The following is a 22,145-nucleotide window of genomic DNA, read 5'->3' as shown; positions in this document are numbered from 1 at the left end:
GTGAGAAGGGAATTCTACGCATGATGAAACAAAGAAGACGAAAGTTCAATTTATACACATTATTGCAAAGAAGATGAAAGAGGATGAACCAAGGAAGAAGATGGTGACTTCGATTTAAGGGTTGTTACAAGTGAAAAAGGATACAAAGTTATGTCTTCTCCTTCTCGATTCAGAATTTTAGATGTTTTATTTGAATGTTAAATATAAAAAATCCATGCTGGAATTAAAAAAAATCTAAGTTTGCATTCAAGTGATAGTCTAATTAGAGTCCAACCAATAAAAAAATGACAAATGCCATTCCATGCCAATTTTCATTGATGAAGAAGTTAACTCTAACTCGAGTGAAAAAAAAATATGGATGTAAAAATTTAATAAGACAAATATTTAAAAATTATATTTTAAAAGAATAAAAATAAAATAAAATTTAAAATATTTAGGAGACGATAATATACCTAACACCTTAATTATTATAATATAATATTAATAAAATTGAAAATGTATTAATTTTTAATTACATATTAAGGAAATGTCTTTTTAAATTCGAAAAGGAAAAAAATATACAGTCCGTGAGAAAAGTGAGTGCGTAGCTCGAACTAGAAGGGAGCATTTGTTTCCCGCCATCCCAAAAATAAACAAAGCGAACAACTCAAATCCCTAATTTGCTTAGTTAAACCCTCATTTGCGAAGAAGATAGATCAGAAGAAATGTCGTCGTGGCAGATTTTCTCCGACGCCGATCACAATTTCCGGTGGCAAATTAACTCAGACACTTCAAATGTTACTACACCTTCACCCCCTTCCGCTCCTATTCCCACCCCTCCCCTTCCCTCCATGTACAATCTTCTCCTACATGCTTCCACGTCACACCTTTTTCAACCTCAAGGTACCTCTTTCTCTTCCAAATTCTCTTCATTCATTCATTCATTCATTTATCTTATTATTTGATTTAATTTCATTTTTATTTCTTCATGATTTTATAATAGTAATTATTATTTATCTTCCGATTTCGAGGTGAATTTTGAAGTTTCTTGATTTGAATTAATGTGTTTTGATTTTGCAGATGAAGAACATGCCATAGATGATAGTTTTGGATTCTCGAATTCTCTTTTCAAGACGGCCTCAGGAAGAAAAGTTACTATTTCTTCTAATAGTCTTGTTAGAGCAAAGACATTACTGGATTCAGGATTGCGAGAAGAAGCTGTTGGTACTGATGTTAAAACCCCTCAGAATGCTAAGAGATTTTCTGTTTTTGATAAAGAATCACCCTCAACAGTTTTGAGTTTCGCGTCATTTCAGAGTCCTTTAGTTAGTAGATTGAAAAATGGTTTTGAGAATAAAATTGTGGAACCAAATAGTGGTAGTAGTGGTAAGAAAACTCCAATTAAATTCCAAACCGTTGGTAGTGATATTCAAACCCCTCAGAATGTTAAAAAATGTCATGCTTTTGATGAAGATTCGCCTCATTTACAACTTGTGGATAGTAGTAAAAGGACAAGTTCTGTGTCGTTTCAAAGTCCTTTAGTTAGTAGATTAAATAATGGGTTTGAGAATGAGATTGTGCAACCAGGTAGTGGTGCTAAGCAAGCTCCGACCAAATTCCAAACTGTTCGTAGTATTCAAACTCCTCAGAATGCTAAAAAATTACATGCTTTTGATGAAGAATCACCTCATTTACAACTTGTGGATAGTTGTAAAAAGACAAGTTCAGCGTCATTTCAAAGTCCTCTAGTTAGTAGATTAAAGAATGATTTTGAGAATAAAACAGTGCAGCCAGATACTGGTAGTGGGGGTGGGGTTGCTAAGCAAGCTCCAATTAAATTCCAAACTGCAGGGGGAAGGTCATTATCCATTTCTAGTGATGCGCTGAAACGTGCTAGAAGCCTTCTTGGTGACCCTGATTTGGGAGATTTCTTTGATGGAGGGGATTCACTTTTATCATTTCCAGATAAGAGACAGACCAACACAATCGCTTCCTCTGTTGAAAAAAGTGAGAGTAACAATACTCATACTCTTCCGGTCCATCAAATAACACCAGAAGGCAATCACAATCACATGGCAAAAAGTTTCACATCCCCTTTGCAGCCTTCTAGACAAATGGAGTTTTCAAATAAGCTTTGCCATGAAGGTAATGGGAATAACTTAATCATGAAATTTGATGATGCTGTGAAAGAAAATGACTGTGGCCATAAAAGTAGCAACACTCCTGGACAAAAACCCTTGCATATCAGGAATGAGGTGGTTGACACGAGAATAAAAAGTTCTTCAGTAAATGGTTTGTCCTCACGGATGGATCCACCTGGAAAACCATTGAGTAGGGCATTAGTTGATATTTCCAACACCATTAACACAGTCAATACAAATAATAAACAGCCTGCTAGTGGGAAAAGGAGACTAGGATTAAATATAACCGTTTCTCCATTCAAAAAGCCTCGCATTTCCAATATCTCTGCCTCTGGTGACCAGGATGTTCAATTTTTTCCTAATGGTATGCATGGCTTAGGATTTTTTAGTACATTCATTTCACTTTTATTGGTTGCAAGATCTGTTATACTCATTTCGATATGTGTGATTCTTAAGATTTGTCTCAATTATCATCTGGTGCTTCTGGATGCAAAAGAAAGGTTTCTACCCGATATCCATTTCAGTATCCAAGGATGCACATCAAGGAATTTTTTGCAGTTCCTCCATTAGAGCAAAAAGTGGTCAGTACGATAAGTATATGATCAATTTTGTTTATCACTAGGACCTCATTTGGCACTGAGTAGTACTGACTATAATTTGTACACCAAAATGAAATTTGTTGCAGCATTTTCCCAACCCTGTCAAACAGGTGACATCGGGTAATGCAGGAAAGTACATATTCCATGATGGGTCTGATGATAATGTTCTGGGAGCAGAAGCTTTCGTCCATCTATTGGCACAGCACGGAGCATCCATGCATTTTGCTTCAAAAGAGTAAATTGCTTCTGTCCTGAACTTTTGCTTCCAGAATTTCTGGAAACTGTTAAGGAATAACTTTGCTTTATAATTTCTTTATAAATATGATGCAAGGTCAGGTCAGAAAGTAATTGCAACTTGATATGTTCAATTGTCATGTGGATGATAAGAGCTGGCTCTATGGTTAAATTTAATAAGTTAGAAGAGTTTGATTTATGGAGGGCACGTCGGTGTATTATGTTTTACTCGTCGTATTTTAATTAAACGATGTTCTTTTGCCTAGTTTTAATTGGCGTAGTTATACACTTTCATTGCACATCTTTCTAGGTGGGTCTTGAATCATTACAAGTGGATTGTTTGGAAACTGGCATGCTATGAGAGATGCTATCCATCTAGGTGTGCTGGAAAATTTCTGAATGTATCGAATGTGCTTGAGGAACTGAAGTACAGGTATGTAACTGCTCTTAGACAACATATTTTAGGTCAATAAAACTAATGATGACATTTGGTGCATAGATATGAAAGAGAAGTGAATCATGGCCACCGGTCTACCATCAAGAAAGTTTTTGAAGGGGATGGATTGCCTTCTTCAATGATGATTCTCTGCATATCTAGCATTCACTCTGATCATGTGCTTGAAAGTGGAACATTATTTGAGGCACAAACCGGGAATCAGAGCAGGGAGGCAGTAAAAGTTGAACTAACTGATGGATGGTAAGAATTTCAACTTGCATGCTCTATGAATCTATGATTTCAAAGTATAAGAGGTTCCCTGGAATGCAAAGTGTTTTTCTTTCGCAGGTATTCTATAAATGGCATTTTAGATGCTCCATTGTCAAATCAACTGGCTGCTGGAAGATTGTTTGTAGGACAGAAGCTCCGGGTAATGTGCTGGCCTTTATTTATTTTTTATCTTGCTTTCTGCGACTATAACTCAGATAATATTGAGCTTCCTTTTAATATTTCTTGTGCAGATATGGGGAGCAGGATTATGTGGCTGGAATGGGCCAATTTCACCTCTCGAGGTTTTTTCGTGGCTTAGAATTATGATTGAGTATTTGTGTCCTGTTGGATGGTTTCCTCAAATTCTGTTCTAATTTTAGGTGTCATCGACAGTTAGTTTATTTCTTCACATAAACGGAACATATAGAGCTCATTGGGCAGAGCGGTTAGGATTTTGTAAGCTTCTTTTAGTTTGTGGATATCATTTTTTTCAAGTTAGAGAAAAATAGCATCTTGTTCATTGAGCTTATCTTCTTGAGGTAATCGACAGGTAAAGTTGCTGGTCCACCTTTGGCTTTCAAATGCATAAAAAACGATGGTGGTTTAATACCTCAAACTTTGGCAGGAATTACTCGCATATATCCCATTCTTTACAAAGAAAGGTAACTTAAAACTGGTTATGTCAGTTTTACTTGAAATATGAACAGCAAATTTCTTTTTCAGAAACCATTATGCTATACAGAAAGTAAAGAACTATTTCCCTTATTAGGTTAAGCAGTGGACAATCTGTTGTTATATCAGAGAGGATGGAAAATAAAATTATGGAGCTGCACAATCAAAGGTGACTTCTCATATTATTCATAACTTAAGCAGAAATCACTGTGGCTTAATATCTTAATAGTGCCATCGATCTCCGTTTTCTTCTGATATGAATATTTCCCTCAGTATTGATAGCTTTTGTTCTTGTACTTCGGTTCCCTATCTCTGTGTGGACTAAAATTTAAATTCATGTTCCTTTTCCAATATACCTTCTAGAATGTATTAGGTTCCGCAGACAATTAAGGTTTTGTAGGTCTAGTATCTAGAAGGGAATTGGAAGGAAACTCCTTATTTATCTTGTTCAGTCTTATTTTGCATCTCATACAACGTCTACTTCTACATAACTCTTAGAAAAGTATTTCCTAGCCAATATAGTGCCTTATTTCTAGGAACAAGTGCTTGGATTTATTGAATGAAGACTATGTATAATAACTACAAATTTTTTATTTAGTTTCTACCAACATTACCATCTTTATAAAGTATTGGGTCATTGATGCTTATTTTAATGTTACTATTACGAAGATATGCAAGAACAATGGATGATTGGCATGCCAACTGCTAAGGATTGCGAAACTAATCATTGGGAAAAGCACAAGGTTGAATACTTGGCAATTAATTAAAAACATGAACAACAGGCATAAAATAGTAACATAGAGTTAGTTGTATGGCAAAAATTTGAGCAAAGTCCAAAGGAAAGCATGATTACTCATAGTAACCCGTTATAAATATTCCAAAAGAAAAGACAAGTCGCAGCAAAAAGAGTAACAACTCCAACAATAACAACCAAGCCTTATCCTATTAAGTGGGGTCGACTACATGTATCAAACTACGCCATAACATTTTATCAAAAATCAATTTCTATCCAACTCGTTAATCTCAAGATCTTTCCTAATAGTTTATCTTTTTTTTTTAGATCTTCTTCTATCTCCGGTTGTTTGATTACCCTCTATCTAGTCTTCTATCTTTACTACAAAATCCACAAGTCTTTTCTTTACATGCCCAGACCAGTTAAGCCTATTTTTCACCATATTTTTTTACCATGAGTGCTACCCTAACACTCTAATATTGTCATTTCTAATTTATCTCCTCCAGTCTTGTCACACATTCAACACAACATTCTTATCTATGCTACACTTAGAAGATCGTTGGTCTTACAACCATCTAATAATTTTTTTTCTTCAATTTGAGCTATACTTTCATATCATATAAAATCCTCGAGGCCTTCATTCTTTTCAACCACCCAATTTGAAATCGATGATTTACGTCTCATTCTCTTTCCCCGTCGTTTTGAACCATAGATCCAAGATATTTTAACCACGTAATCTATGGTATGATATGATCTTCAACTTTCACCTTTATGTTAGAAACACTTCTCCCTTTGCTAAACTTACATTCCATACATTGTGTCTTACTTCTGCTTAGGCAAAAACCTTACGCTTTTAAGACTTATCTCCAAGTCTCCAACCTCTCATTTAACTTCTCCCCCATCTCTCCAAGTAGAACTATATCATCTACAAAAAGCATACATCTCAGTACTAGCTCTTGGATGTGTTCAGCAAGTACATCCAAAATTAAAGTAAAAGGGTAAGGACTTAAGGCTGATCCTTGATGCATTATTATTGTTATGGGAAAATCGTCTGTCTCTACACCCGGTGTTCTCACACTAGTCGAGACCCCCTCATACATATTCTGGACAGTTCGAATATAGACAATCCTTACCTCTTTCTTCTCCATGACTTTTCACAAAATCTCTCTAAGCACTATCATACGCGCTCTCCAAGTCAACGAAAATTAAGTGTAAGTCTTGTTGATCCATCCGATACCTCACGTCGTAGTAGATGGATCGCTTCCATTGTCGACGTCCCAAGCATTAAATCAAATTGAAAAAGAATAACAGCTCCAAACAAAATAATCCTAGAAAACCATTTCCCCACATCTCTAGTAAAGAAATAAATACATCAATAAAGTGATCAACTAATTCCTATTCATAGTTTCTGCTATCCATTTTTTCTTTTACCGTCTGATTTCCATCTACTGTAAACATATTGTTTTTCATCTCAGGTGAACTTGATATTTCTGCATTAGAAATTTATTGCCTTTAAAAGCATTTTTGGTATACATTACAAATGATTTTGTACATGATTATGATAGGTACTCCTTTAGCTCGTCAGTTAGTTAACTAGGGGCTTAGTAAGTCATTAAGTTAGGGCATGTGAGATGGTAGACTATAAATGATTGAAAGGAGAGATTAGAGAGGGTATCTTTAGTTTTGAAAAGAATTTGGAGATTTTACTATCAATAAACAACATTTTCTTATATGTTTTAATCTAGTTCCTACTAGGTTGCTTGAAGGTTTGTAGTCATGAAATGTAATAATCCAAGTTGTTGAACCTAAGACTTTAACGGGTTTCTTCTCAAATCTGCTTGATTCTAATATAAGATAAAAATAGGAAAGGACATCATTAACATTGAGTAATGATATACTTTGATGCCTATAGAGGGCATCAAGTGGGAGGCCTCGGGACAAGCTTAACAGTCATAACTTTTGTATGAAATATCATTTCTGTTGGCACTGTAAATTTGGATATGTTTGCTGCATAATGGATAAGAATAAATGAAACAAAAAATGTTATAAAATATATTTTTATAGGAAACTCCTGAAAAATGATCAGGTTCTTACAATGTGGTGTAGTTATTTTCACATCCAATTAATATGAATTTTGATTTTGTGCTATGACTGATCACTTGTATGGCATTAGACGCTCGGATGTTGTAGATAATATTGTTTCGGAATATCAGAAGGAAGGAAGTGGCTCGCATATTTATGATTACGGCAATAGTGAAGGGGCTAAGATTTATAAGATGCTGGAGACAGCTGCAGAACCCGAATTCCTGATGGCAGATATGACTCCGGGGCAACTTAGTTCTTTTGCTGCTTATAACGCCAAATTAAATGTGAGAATATATTTCTGTATTAGGAGAAGTCTATTTGCAGAAAGATATTTATGGTTTCATATCCATCTTCAGGCAATCAAACAATCACAAATGGAAAGTGCAATTAACAAAGCTTTGAAAGATACTGGCTTGGGAAACAGAAGAGTAACACCGTTTATGAGGTTGCGGGTAGTTGGATTAACTTGTAAAACTCGGCAAGAGAAGCCTAAAGAAGGAATAGTAACTATCTGGAACCCAACACAGAAGCAGGTGAGCTAATGAGCCAATTGCAAAGATTAAACATATTTCCTGTGTTCATAATTTTTCTGCATTTCTATGGTTATTGAATTGTATGTTAATGATTTTTTCATGATGCCTAGCTAGTTACTGTACTCTTGATTTCCTTTCTTCCAATACCTTATCATAAATGTTTATCATGGACATCAGAAGATTGCTCACAATTTCAGAATTTCTTTATATTGTGTTACTATGCGATAGCGTCAGGAGCTTGTAGAGGGAGAAGCATATGCAATCGCAGGACTCATACCATCAGGCTGTGATTCAGATGTTCTTCACTTGCAGACTAGAGGATCTTCTACCAAGTGGTTGCCATTATCTTCTAATGCAAAGGAACAGTTTAAGTAGGTATCAAACAATTCCGAATAGGATGGAAAAAAGAAAGAAAAAGGAATTTCTACCGGGTTTTCTTATGATTCTGTAAATTCTAAACCAATCTTATTTCTGTCCTTTGTAGGCCATTTTTCAGCAGTCGAAAATCAATCACACTGTCAAGTTTGGGCGAAGTCCCTGTTTCCAAGTATTTTGTCACCCCAATTCTTTTATAATTAATTATCTTTGTGCTAGAAGTAAAAAAAGAATAGCAAGACAATATTTAACATAGCCTTGTTATTGTTCTTATACAGTGAGTTCGATGTTGTTGCATTTGTTGTGCATGTGGGAGAGGTTTATACATCAAGTCAGCAAAAGAAGCAATGGGTTTTTGTGACTGATGAATCCATCATGTATGGTTTACAGTCAGAAGAGTTAATGGACACATTGCTTGCCATATGCTTTTGCTCCCCATTGATTGAACATGATTCATTTCCACCAATCAACCATAACCTGGCTGGATCTACGGTAATTACAACTATCCTTTATGGGTTGAATTCAGTTCCATCGTTTTAGGCCGTCTAGTTTGCAAACACTACTAATTTTGCGTTACTTCAGACATTAGATAAAACCTGTGTTTTTGTTATATGTAGGTTGGTTTCTGTAATCTTATAAAAAAAGAGAAGGACAATACAAATCATATCTGGGTCGCTGATGCTAATGAAACCTCAACCTATTATTTGAAATTTGATTCTTCACATTGTTCTCACCTCCGAAATGCTGCCAGCTCCGTCAGAAGATGGGCTAGCGAATCTAGCTTGGTATGCATCATGGAATTCTACTGTATTGTGCTGCACGGTTCCGTTTCTGTAAATAACACTCTGTTTCTTTTCTCTCTGCAGATTATGGATAAACTTAAGGAAAAGGTGTTCGGTATAATTGGTGAATGTAAAGCCTAGATGGAGAAAAGAATGGGGCAACTGTTTAAAGATATGTGCATGTTGCTTTGTTGTCTACATAATATTAAACAGTTTCCGAAATCCATGACAACATTGAAGTAGCTAAAAGTTAACAGGTTCTTTAAAAAAAGGATAACAGGTCTTTTTTTGAAAATACAATCTTAGTGTGTTCCTTTTGAAGAAAGCAATCCTTGGATAAAGTAAATGTAAATTTTATAAAAAGAATTCGTTTTATATGCACTTTTTGATATAGGGTGGACGATAACTACAAAGGGAAAATAAAACTGGAAAGCCACGGTAATCAAAGCATTCAACTGATGTGAGTTTTAATTTTGAAGAAATTGTTTACACCCAAACTTTTTGGGGATAGTAAATTACCACTGGTAATTTTATCAAACAGCAGTACATATCTATGTAAAAGTATCTATTCTGCGACAAATTAAATCTGTTATTTATCCTGTAAAATGAATAATTTTTTGTTTTGATCTTGTAAAATGTTTTCTGCTTTTATTTTAAAATTAGTTTTGAATTTAGCTTCTGGACGAGATAGACAAAAAACCTCTTACTAGAGATTCTATGTTTGAGGATCTAACTTTTAAAAATTGTTTTAAAATTGAATAATATTATAAATTTTCCACTAATAGAAAACGTGCCATTTTTTCTTTTTTCCTAATTTTCAAAACTAAAATTTAAAACCAAAAACCTTTAAAATATATTTTAATTTCTTAGTTTTTAAAACTTTCAAATGGAGAATAGTTTTTAAATATAATTTTGTAAAACTAGACAATCAAACAAGTTTTATGATTTTTAAATTTTAAAAACTAAAAACCAATTTTACAAAATTAAGGGTCTGTTTAAAAAGCTTTTTAAAAACTGTTTTTCTGTATTTAAAAATTAAAAGCTTTAAAACTTGTTTGTTGAATTTTTTTTTATTTTTTTTTTCAAAACTGTTTTCAATTTACTATTTCTAAAATTGAAAACAAGAAATAGCTCAATTATATTTTTGATTTTTATTTTCAGTATTTTATCTTAAAACTGAAAATATAGGAAAATATGATGTATTCATTAATGACATTGTTGTAAATAAATGAACTTATATTATAAGTGAATATATGTTGAAACTGATTTAGAAGTTGTTCCTTCTCCAACTTGTTTTTCTATAATAATTAATAACAAGTCATATCGATTAATATTTTTTTAAAATTAAAATTTTATTAGTAGTGAGTGATTGTTATAAATTTGTTATAAAAATGTTAATTAAAGAAATTAAATTCTTTAATCAAATTTTGATGACAATGTAGTTGAACGTGATTTTTTAAAAGAATGACTAATATAAAATATCAAATTGCTTTTAAACATTTGCATAAAATTCTTTTTTAACATTTATTTGAACACTCGCACGTATACACGTAGATATATCTAGCAAACCACAATGATCCTCAAACGACAATTCTCAATGTAAATTTTGGCTTAAGGAGGATAAATTTCTTGGACATGGAATTAGCCATTAGGGCAAATTAGCATATTCGTCTAAGGTTGATGCAGTACTGAAGTGAGAGAGTATACTAACTATTGGAGAGGTTCATAGTTTTCTTAGATTAGCATACTACTGCCGAAGATTGCTTTACCTATGATGCAATTGACTAGGAAGGGTAAAGTAAGGCTTTTGATTAGTCAAGGAACTGTGAAGTTAGCTTTCAAAAGTTAGAGTAATTGTTAACAACATCTACATTATTAATTCTGCCGTATCTATTAGGACAGTTTAGTATGTATTGTAACGGGAGGGGATTGCCTCCAGTGGGATTTACATTGGATATGATCCAGTTTTAATCCAAACCCTTATAAGCCAAGCATCTTCTTTTTTTAATATTTTAAGTATATATTTCAATGGCCCAGATTTAACTGAACTATAATGTGACCGGAGAGAATCCACTCCCGTATTGTGACACATTTTACCAAAGATTTGGGACAATGAGACTGCATGGTTAAATCAACTCAACCAATAACTATGACAAAAAACATGGCATGGTTAACAGAACATCTGATTGCAAAGATATCAAAATATAAAATAGATCACTTGTTATTGAACAACAAAAGAGTACATGTTTAGGATATAAAAATAATTATCAGTCATGTAGAATGGGCATTATATGGTATATATGTATTTTAGCAATAATCTTAGTTAACGCAATTTTAATGATGTTAAACTTAGTTTCACACAAATTTTAATGATGTTAAACTAACGAGACTCGCCTACCAAATTAGCATAATCATAAACCAAAATGATTCAAACCACTAGAGCAGGTTTCACATCAGAGTGTGATATTAGTGCAACATGAGTATAGTTAATAACTATTAGGAAATAAGTAATGTATACATAAAGCAGCAGGCAGTGTGAAACATTCAATATTACCTTGGTTGATATCTCGGTAATAAGAATATTCCCCAATGCCCTCTCTGAGATTTCCTAAAACAAAACTTGGGTCTTAACATCTATGTTAACTGTACATCCCAGAGATATTTACACTTTAACTGGTCAATCAAAATGTATTTACTGTTCCACCTCAACAGAAGAACATGGAGGTCTTCACATTCTTATGTAACCTAGGAAGCTCTGGAATGGGGATGTTTCTCTCTGATAAATCATCGAAATTCAGAAATTGTGCCATCTGAGCTGCAGCATGGTGGGCATAGCATATAGGTGCCACTGAAGAAAAATGTAACGAGAAATTAATTTATAAAACAAAAAGAAATTCGAACATTGTCATGCAAAAAACAATTCTGATGGCATACCAATTGAGGTTGCGGTAGTGCTCCTTTGGTTCCTAAAATAAGTTTTAAAAAAAAATAGTAAAGTAAGATTGACTATTTGTGGGTAGGTCAAACATGATATATAAACAAGAGGTTGAATGCCTACACGTAAGACAGCGAATTGATCAAATTTTGCAAGCCATCTGGCGAGAATCCAATTTCATCAAGCAACACATGATAATGTACAGGCCTAGACGTTCCCTGTTATAGAGAGAGGAAAAGAATAAAAAGGCACATTAAAAGTTAAAACATCAGCACTTCAACTGACAGTGAGATATCCCAGTGGTATCACATGCTCTACTAATGCTTGAAAAATGAGTATAACTTGTCGAAAAGTGAGGAAACTAGATAGGAAAACTTACAATCATTCCAGCATGAGCACACATGTAGAAATCATAATTTCTTGGATGCACAACTTTTGTGTCGACAACTGTCCCTGTAGAGGAAAAGTTACGATAAAATGTTCCTGCGTTTGTATATATACAGGACAAAATAGTAGCATACCAGGAGGAACGTTTTCCAGAGCATTAGCTTGAAACAACTTTGTATGGTGATTCTTCTGTGCCACAATTACAGTGAACTTGGGAACATCAACATCAACACCACCAATATGTTTATAAGCCTGTAATTACAACGGTTTATCATCACCCTAGAATTAATCAGCCAAGAACGTCATTTAATAGGGTTGATGAGTCAGCAGGATCTTTTGGTAAATTTACAGATTATTTTATTTTAAAAATGCCTGAAACAAAAAAAAAGGCTTTATAGAAAGCTTTTAGTTATTGTCCTACAAAATAACTGTACCCAAATAGATGTAAGGAACATAACTAATTTCAACGAGAGAAACAGCCAATCAAATAATCAAATTGATAAATTAAAAGGGAGGGGTTGCACACAACCTTTATTATCTGGTTAAGCTCTATGTTCAACACCTGGTTAAATTGTGATTCACTAACTCCATCCCTGAACAGGTAAAGACATCAGAGAGTGAGTAAAAATCTTACAAGGGATAAAAGTATTTGAAGCCACCGAAAGTGAGTTCATTTTCCTGAAAAGCATAACGTCATAGCCACTCTTCAAATACTAGCACAGCATAAACTAATTAGATACCAATAAGTGAATATTAGCTTCCTAGAAATAGACACCTAATATCTATGTATTATTTGTTACTAATTTGATTGAGTAGCAAGTAATCAGATATGTACTGAAGTGCTTGGGGAACCCTCCCCTTAAAAACTAGATATCAAGGTAGAAGAATCAGACCACTTAAAAACACCCATACTACTCTATGTGGAACTTAGGCAACCCATAAAACCAAAGTCAGTGTCATTGCATCACCTTATTCAAGTATATAAATATACACCTGCTAAACATATCACGATCTTTATAAAGTCAATTAATTATTCAGATAAATGGATACAAAATATAAAAGGGTCTTGCTAACGAGTGCCCCATGGGCACTCTTTAAGGATTCCAAATAAAGAAAATATTCTATAGAAATTAAGACAAGATTACATTTCATATAAAATGTGAAAACATATAAATCTTCTGGTTACATACTGGTCAACAGCAATGCATTAACCAATAGAGAAACATACAAATGTGATAGAAATATAGTATATCCAAGACTCACTACATAGAATTTATATGCAAGGAAAAATATTAAAAGCCTTTGTCTGATTAGGTAATCCTGTACCTACAATAGTAACTAGCAGATGTACTAATAGGACACAATTCCCATCTTAACAGGAATACTGTAGCAATTAACAAAACTAAAAGAAAATTAAGAAATTACAGAAAGTAATTTCAGAAGATTTAAGGTGGCTATGGTTGCATCTGTGATCACAAGAATAGAATCTTCCATCTCAAGGAGCAGTCCTAGTTGCACTAGATGATTGCCTATAACTCACTAAGGTATGCTGTTTAAGATGTCTTTAGCAACAGTAGCTTACAAACCACCACCTCACCAACTTGCCCAATGATCTGGAAGGAACTGTGATAACTACAGATCTTAAACACTAATTAACCCACATATTTAGCACATAAAATCCCCCATTTTACATAGTTGAATAGTCTTAACTGTGTTTTAGATGATTGCACGTGTAGCAATGAAAACAACTTTTTTCTGCTTTCCCTATTTATTGTACAAATGTTTTAAAACAGAAACACGAGTGGAAACAATGGACAGTCTTACAAATAAAAGTAAAAACATGAAACTAAAGCAGAACTTTTTCTAACCTGATATGCACGTAATTCTAGAAATATGCATGGAAGAATCGTCACTCTCATAATTAACCCAACAATGGAAAATGTTCTAAAATGAAAAAATTGGAGAAGAAACCACAACTATTTCTGCTAATAAATACAAGTAGCTTACCATGCATTAATGTTTTCTTGATATTATTATAATAGTAATTATCAAAAACATCCTTGTTAAAAAATAGTTAAACTACAAACAGTTAGTTCACCTAAAGAACATACACAACTGGATATCTATCTAACCAATATAACAGTGATCGAATGACACCTGAAGAGAATAATTTGAGTTGGCCTGCGTCCATTACTAGAACTATAGAAATCTAGAAGCAATTCCCTGCAATGAAATATCATTTAAATTTTAATCAATATGATCATACATGAATACAGAAAAATAATAGAAAAGTATGATTACCCTATAAAAAAATTATGTTTGCACACTTGTTATTAGAAAAGTATATGATGGGATAATGAGGCTGGACAATAATAGAATGTAGTGTCGAATATCGTTTCTTTGTTTGTCACTTGTCAGAGTGCTAGTATTAATTGCATGATACAGAACTTCCAGAATATTATAGCATAATTATGGATTCTGCTTAATGGTTAAGTGTCTTGCCTTATGGCTTTGATTTCGGCCGATGTACTTTCAGCATCTCTCATTGTACTTTCTTTCAATATGATGTGCTTTTGTATTGGTCATCTCAAGCTGGAAGTGTTGTGAACCCGTTCCAGCTTGCGGGAGGCTATTAAGGATATAGTTAGTTAGTAATTAGAAGGTGGATGCCTATAAATAGGCTTTGATGTAATTGTTTACTTCACTTTTTCTCATACCGTAATAGTTTTCATTATCATCAATACAAAGAGTTTCACAACTTTCTCTCTATTATCCCATGGATGACATGTTTCTTAACATTACCCTCTAAAACATTTTAAGTCTCTCATTGTTCTCTTGGATAGATGTTGAATAGTTAGGGAAATGTATGATTCTGTTGAGTCTGATTAGTGAATTGCTTGACAAGCTGAGACTCGTGTATAAACACTGCCGTAGAGTCTACACTTAAAAAGGTTACAAAGTTCTAAACCAATTTCCAAAAGCATTAAATTGAGTTTCAGTTTCTCTCATTTTAACCCAAATCTCAGTTACTATCACAGTATTAGGAGCTTGATAAAGCTCACAGACATGGTTTAAAATTATCATGGTATGTGGAAGATAGAATCCAACTGATATATAAAATAAAATAGAGAAAATTCCTTTGAATTTCAAATAAATACCACACAGAACTTTGAGGGTCCGCCCCTCCCAATGCCAAGATGGCCCTTTTCCTATCCAATTCCACAATGATCAACTCCCCAATGTCATGATCAACTCCCCAACGTCTTCCCCTATTTATTCTAAACCTAAACACTATGAACTACTCCCTCCGTTTTTTATTACAAGTCATTTTTGACTTTTCACACGTATTAAGAAATGTAATAATTGTGGTATGAAAAAGATAAATTATGAAGGATTTTACAAAATTATCCTTCATTAATCGTATTGAAAAGACAAATTGACATAATTGAAAGAAGAGAATAATAAATATTTAAGGGTATAATAGGAAAAATGACATTAATGATTCATTGGTATTATAAAACGACTAATATTGTGGTACAAAATATTTTTTCAAAACGACTTATAATAAAAAACGTTGGTAGTAATAATATAATAATTATAATAATTACCCACTAACTCTCCTAATAATTTAATAACAGTTTTGTAACTGAAGAGTCTAACAGATACCATTCTGGTTTTGTACACTAACTTCAATCTTTATATTTTTCTCAATAACAGGCAAATCAATAGAGTCAAAGCTCTAGGGAGCTTATATTTCAAGAAACTACAAATCGGAGATGTAAAATGTATGACAAAATGCTCCTAAGAAATGTTCTGTATGCCCCTAAGTGAAACATTCCTATTTTATCAAATATTATTTCTTTCACTACAAATCTACAAACCCCAAGAGCCATTATATCCCTTTCCGTTGTAATTATATATTTAGGCCATAACTTCAGTTTTATACGAATACACTTGTTAGGCCTTCGCAGATCCCATCTAAACTGCATTGGAGTCCATTGTTGCAGTCAAAAGCTATAATTAGATTTATGCTGTTGATTAAGTATTGTCGTTCTATTTTGTGGCTAAGTGGGTTTCTATTTGTTCATCTTGTTGAATAATGAGAAGGACGAAGGTAGTACAAAATAGTAATAGTTCAAGATGTACAAAATAATCAAACCTGATAATACCATCATCATTCCCATCATCCAAAGGCTTGAATAGAGCATCAATCATTTCCACCTTAGGTGACTGTGATCTCACAGATGCTCTATACCTCGAAATTAGAGGCCAACATCGAGATCCAACAACCTACAATCCAAGATGACTAGAACTTGCAGCAGAGATGACCAAAAATACAAAACATGTATTGCAACAAAAATATAGCACTGTGTTTGATTGTTTACAACACAAATAGGGGAAAGAAAAAAGAATAGCCTTACAGCTGCTATTGATGGAATATCTGATTGGCCAGGGGAACCATGAGAGACATCCATCCCTAAAATCATTGTTGGGGTATCTTTAATCAAGGGAAGATGCCCAGAATGCTCTATTGCCAGCAAAGAATTTATTCCTCCGAGCTATATTGAGAATATATGTACAAAATTTTCAAAACCATGGATAATATTATGATTATAATATATCATGATTATAAAGTAGTCTTATACTACCTTAGAATTGATTTTAAGAAGCACATTAGTAAGATATTGATCGGTGATCTTGAGAGGGGAAATGCACTGTGTGACAACCCCAGCTTCACACAAACACTTCCTTTTCCAAGGCCCTAAAATTTGCAAAGAACAGTGAGAAAATTATCAACATAAAGAAAATACTGGAAAATTTTGCTAAAAGAAATACCATAGATGTCACAGTTTTTCCTCTCTGGCAAGACACAAAGAATCAACTTTGGTTCTTTAGTAAGTTTTGATGTCAGTAGGTCAAACATCTTTTCAACCCTTGCAACAGGGTTAAATTTTCTCGTCTGTGCGTCTTCCTCTATTAAAGTATATGGTCGTTCAATATTCTGTGTAGATACTCAGATACATGAGACAGTCAATTAAATGAAGAATAAGATGGAAGATACTTAGAACAAACGTATAATACATACCATTCCCTTACTCATTCCACATTTAATCAGCTCCCTCGTTATATAACTAGTATCACATTGTGCAGAAAAGTTGACAACGGCCCAATAATCAATGTGTGATGGTTCTAGAAGTGTCTACAAAAAAGAAATATAGAACCATCAACCATTGAACCAGTTAATTATATCTGACATAAGTCTAAGAAACAGGAAGTCTTGAATACTCTCTGAATGTGAAAGAATAATGCAATACCTTTTTTTTAAAGTTCCACCTTCCATTATTGGGAAAGCAGTCTTCATTCTTACCTACCTTCAACTGTGTCTCAAAGAGTATTAGAGTTCACGTAGTTCCCAAAATTAATTAAACAAACCAACTCATTTACACTGCTTAGTCTTTTATCTCTCTGTGACTTTCTGGTGCTCACAAAAATGTGAATATTGTAGGTTGATGCTAGATGCTTACCTTTGGTGTCTCAAGAACTCGACCATCAACTGGAGTGAATTGTTTGTCAATAGAAATGCCACATGCCGCAAGAACAGCATCATCTTCATAGCAAGAATTTCCTATAGCCTATAAATTTTAATGAGCTTTAATTAATATAATCATTTCATAAACAGACAACATATTAATATCGATTTATAAACCTACATTTGTCAGAATTTTGATTCTTTCTTGAGGCTTTTGGCGTGATTGTTCTACTAACGATGCTTTTTGCGCAGGAGATAATGCCTTTGTATACCGCTGGAGGGGAATAAATATACATAGCTATACCAATAGAATAGAAAAGGAAAAATAATAATCAGATGTAATTGATCCAAAAGAAAAGACTGTTACAGCAAAGTAATACAATTAGTACAAAATAAGAGCAAGGACATAGTTAGTTCAGGCATAGAATTCAACAAACCTCCAGGGGCAAAAAGATTGGCCGATTTGGCTTCCCAACATCAAGACATGGAAGGTAAGCAGAAGAGGTCAGCTCAATGTCGCGGTGTTTAGCAAAATACTCATATACAGTAAGATCCACTGTCTGCTCCATATTATTGTCTTCTCCACTCTTTATCTTCATAGTAAAACTGCCGAAGAAATCAAATTTTATGTTTTTCCAGTCATGAGGCCCATAACTTTTTATTCTCTCTTTCTGAGATTTAAAGTAAAAAGAATAAACACATGACTTTAGAAAAAGTACTTACAGTTGTTGAATGCAGGGTTTCTCACTGAAGCCAGCAATTTTGAATTCTTGGTTACAATGTGTAGCACGAACTCTTAAATTTTTAAGGATTCTCTTGGCCTACAGATTACCCAGAAAGAAAAATGCCTTCAGGAAATTACTAATGCTGAGTCATGAACCCTTATTTAGTTGTTTGTCACCTTTGCCCAGTCAATATGACGAGGTTCCCTCACATTCTGGTGTGTTAGGAGAAAATCAATTACAGGTCCAGGTTTTAAGATCATCGTTGTGGACACATCTGAAATAAATACATCAAGAACATAAAAGAGAAGAATACAACTTTGTAATGCCAGGATTTCATGTTAAGTATGAGAGCATTCCTACCCATATTAAGAGACAATCCTCCTTCTGTAAGACGGAAACTGGAATGAAAACCGCGAACTCCAGTTACTCCGCCTCCAACATCAATGAAATTTCTCGAGTCATCATGAAAAAAAGACTGCCTTACCAAGAGACACCCTCTTTCCACAGAAGAAAAGATTCAAGTTCAACTAAGTTAGACCGTGTACATAATGACGAAAATTCATGCAGCAAAATTTCAAGATACTTTATTTTATCTTTATAGAATGCAGGGTTACCTATTGGCTGCTCGCTGCCTCAGTACGATATCAAACACCCTCAATGCATCCTGAGAATTTGCATATGACTCAATCCCTTTAAGGGCAAGGGCAATGGACTGCAAGGGTATTTTGGCAGCAAAACTTATCTCCACTGTGAATGCTTTTGACTGAAAAGAACGTTTTGTCCTTTTATTTTCCTCACAAGGGATTCCATCGGGACCAGGACTCTCAGAACTACTGCCAGAAATCAACGCAGTATAAGCCCCGAGACTAGAAAACAACAGAAAACTACAACAATCATATGAAGAACTTACCACTTTGGAAATGAAAATATTTCTTCAAGTAGAACTTTGAACTCAAACTTATCATCTGGAAGAGGACCCACCGTGTACAATGTTCTTTCTCCATCATATGCAAAGCTTTTGCCACCAAGTTCAGAAGAGTATGTTTGGTGAAGCCTATCAATCAGTTTTCTCCCTAAGCCCTTGCTTTCAACCGCTCTTTTATCTTCCGAAGTGATAGTAACCTAGAAAACCTCCAATTAGCCATAGCCAAAGCCAAATTAAGGGAAATTGCAATGACAGAATCAATTGACATACACTATACTGGAAAAAAGTTGCATCTATAGCATCAGCAGCAACTTTGAAGAGATTCGCAAGCAAAGGTATGTGTTTTCCTGTGGTACCAACACTGGGCCTACTGATAATAGAATAGGTTGGTAGAGCTATTTGTTCTGTTTCCGTTTCAGGCAGCGCATCAGGAGGTGATGGAGGTAAAACTGGTGGCTCAATAGCTTCTTCGAAGCCAGGTATAGTCACCATCTTCTATCCTTTTTCTACAAATGCCGCTTTAAATCATGAACAAGGAAAAGAAAATGCTATATTTGAAAGCCAAAAATACAGAAAAAAAGGTTGGAACTTTTTCCACTAAAAGAGTAAGTCAAATGCCAGTTTGATCTAACGGAAACAAGCACTACCTAGAAGCTCTCTACAACAACCCATTGCCATGGCTGAAGAAAAAGTTAGTCTCATATACCAATTATGATAATCAGTCGAAGTAATAACAGAAGAAAAGAAGCAGCATTTCTACAAAGCATCTCGTATTAGCTACGGCAGATCCTATTTTTAGTGTAGAGCACAGTAGTTGTGTTTTCACTTTCAACCATACATTCCTGGTTACTGATAAGTTATGAATATACTACTACAAAATCAAGCGAACAAAGATGGATTTAAATAATATAGGTCGGCGACAGTTCCATTTTAAGTAAAGACATAAAGGAAGCCTAGATAGGTGAGGCTTTGAAACATAAAGCAGACTAACTTCGGGAAAAAAAAACGATTGTACCTAACATCTAAGGAAAACTCGTGTTTTCAATTACGAAAGCAATTGTGATTTCTTACAAAACACTCGGGTTCAAAATGACAATGGCTAACGATAAAATGATAAACAATATAATGTAAAATAAATTACCATCAGAAAACATTATCAACATCAACAAACAAAAAATTGAAGGGCCGGATTCTAAGATCAAAAACACAAAATTAGAATACAGAGAGGAAACAACAACTAGAAAAATGAAAGAAAAAAACATCTACAGCAACAATAACAACAGCTTTGGCAATCAAAGACACCCATATACATATAAAATCAACAAAAATAAATGGATGGTGAGTAATGTGAAGTATTGAAATTGCAACAGCTCAAACTAAGCAAATGTATGGGGAATCGGAAATGCAGAAGAGTGAGAAAACCCTAAGCTAGCAGAAAATAACAACATGCAACGAAATGAAAGTTGATTTTCAGAAACCCAGTGAGTGTAATGTTCAATCAAGGAAAAGAAAAGCATAAGAGAGGTAGTGAGTTTTGAGATTTAAGATCAAAGTAGATGGATGAAGAGAGGTTTCGTACCGAAATGAGGTTTGGTAGGGTTTTGGGATTTTGGAGAAGAAATTCGAAATGGAAGGGACTATGCGTTGAGAGCACTCTTCATAGTGAGTGTGTGTGAGTGAGTGAAGGCACCTAAAAAAGAGAGGGAACGAATGGCATTGACTTCTCGGCTACCTCTACCCCTTAATCAAAAGGTTTAATAAGTTAATTTATCTCCTATAAACTTGAGAAAGAAATTAATTGCAATAAAATATACTTTATTATTTGTTTTAATTGAAATATTAAAAGGATTTTACACCGTCAATTAATCATAGACGTTAGATATTGAAGGATTTTATATCGTCAATTAATTCTAAATTTTGAATATTAAAATAAATTTAAAATCATATAAAATAATACAGACAGGTGATGGTGATGAATTGACAGAAATTTTTTTTAAGTGTATAGTAATTAATCTCTTTATTATTAGACCAATTTCTCTTATTTACTCAATTCATCACACATTAATATCTTTAGGGGCTTTTATCATTTTTTCACACCCAGATCAATTATGATAGCACGCACTATACATTTTCAGATACATTTTTTATACCATACACAATATACATTTCCACATGTATATTTTATGTTTTCATATATTCAAACAAGTGATAAGTTTTATTCTAGATTTTATGTCTATTTTGAAAATAATATTTGCTTACATATTATAAGCAATAAAAAATACAATGCTAAATATTTATTAAAAAATATGGAACAAAAATATTTATTTCATATACATACAAAAATATGTGATAGTATTTATTACTGATTATAAAAATTATAATACATATATTTATTATTGATAAATATAAAAAAAAATACATAATATTTATTATTGATACATAAATGGTTTGAGATAAATATTTGTAATTGATTAATATAAATAAATTTATGCGAAAAAAATTTCCATTGATAAATATTAAAAAAGATGGAACGAATATATATATATATATATATATATATATATATATATATATATATATATATATATATATATATATATATATATATATATATATATATATATATATATATATATATATATATATATATAATATGATGAATATTTATTATTGAAAATATTTTAAAAAAATACAAAATACATATTTGTTATTGATTAATATAAAAAATGACATAAATCGATTTACTACCAAAAAATATAAAAGAATTGTGTGACAACTATAAGAAACAGAATTTATCACTAATT

General features: G+C 33.3%; 2 protein-coding genes across 4 annotated transcripts; one reads left to right on the top strand and one right to left on the bottom strand.

Annotated features, from left to right (window-relative positions):
• Nucleotides 1–561: 561 nt before the first annotated feature.
• Nucleotides 562–9,216, top strand: LOC127083241 (protein BREAST CANCER SUSCEPTIBILITY 2 homolog A). 2 transcript variants are annotated; one of them, XM_051023534.1, is made up of 18 exons: nucleotides 562–882; nucleotides 1,060–2,484; nucleotides 2,577–2,701; nucleotides 2,806–2,954; nucleotides 3,264–3,386; nucleotides 3,453–3,650; nucleotides 3,738–3,819; nucleotides 3,911–3,961; nucleotides 4,040–4,115; nucleotides 4,210–4,321; nucleotides 4,429–4,500; nucleotides 7,238–7,433; nucleotides 7,506–7,682; nucleotides 7,911–8,053; nucleotides 8,167–8,229; nucleotides 8,336–8,549; nucleotides 8,675–8,842; nucleotides 8,924–9,216. In XM_051023534.1, exons 1-18 carry the CDS (start codon nucleotides 705–707, stop codon nucleotides 8,978–8,980), a joined length of 3,609 nt encoding a protein of 1,202 aa, XP_050879491.1. In that variant the 5' UTR covers nucleotides 562–704; the 3' UTR covers nucleotides 8,981–9,216. The 2 variants fall into 2 exon arrangements, 1 of the variants encoding a protein (XP_050879491.1); XR_007788351.1 differs by lacking the exons at nucleotides 8,675–8,842; nucleotides 8,924–9,216 and having other exon boundaries at nucleotides 7,911–8,057; nucleotides 8,336–8,409.
• A 2,089-nt stretch (nucleotides 9,217–11,305) lies between these two features.
• On the bottom strand, nucleotides 11,306–21,089 carry LOC127083240 (protein argonaute 16). Of its 2 annotated transcripts, none has more exons than XM_051023532.1 (23): nucleotides 20,921–21,089; nucleotides 19,612–19,847; nucleotides 19,327–19,538; nucleotides 19,031–19,249; nucleotides 18,777–18,913; nucleotides 18,593–18,690; nucleotides 18,415–18,512; nucleotides 18,129–18,297; nucleotides 17,873–17,989; nucleotides 17,687–17,794; nucleotides 17,477–17,539; nucleotides 17,248–17,361; nucleotides 16,998–17,163; nucleotides 16,811–16,923; nucleotides 16,583–16,720; nucleotides 16,321–16,451; nucleotides 14,319–14,384; nucleotides 12,691–12,754; nucleotides 12,296–12,413; nucleotides 12,154–12,227; nucleotides 11,898–11,992; nucleotides 11,774–11,805; nucleotides 11,306–11,687 (listed from the first exon to the last, which is right to left on the bottom strand). In XM_051023532.1, the coding sequence occupies exons 2-23, from the start codon at nucleotides 19,831–19,833 to the stop codon at nucleotides 11,545–11,547; spliced, it is 2,697 nt and encodes an 898-aa protein (XP_050879489.1). In that variant the 5' UTR covers nucleotides 19,834–19,847; nucleotides 20,921–21,089; the 3' UTR covers nucleotides 11,306–11,544. The 2 variants fall into 2 exon arrangements, with proteins under 2 accessions (XP_050879489.1, XP_050879490.1); XM_051023533.1 differs by having other exon boundaries at nucleotides 19,031–19,246.
• Nucleotides 21,090–22,145: the final 1,056 nt, after the last annotated feature.

Source organism: Lathyrus oleraceus, chromosome 5 (assembly GCF_024323335.1).
Source record: "Lathyrus oleraceus cultivar Zhongwan6 chromosome 5, CAAS_Psat_ZW6_1.0, whole genome shotgun sequence".
Classification (NCBI taxonomy): Eukaryota; Viridiplantae; Streptophyta; class Magnoliopsida; order Fabales; family Fabaceae; genus Lathyrus; species Lathyrus oleraceus.
Note: the sequence above shows the minus strand (reverse complement) of the source record. Positions and strands in the feature narration are given on the sequence as shown.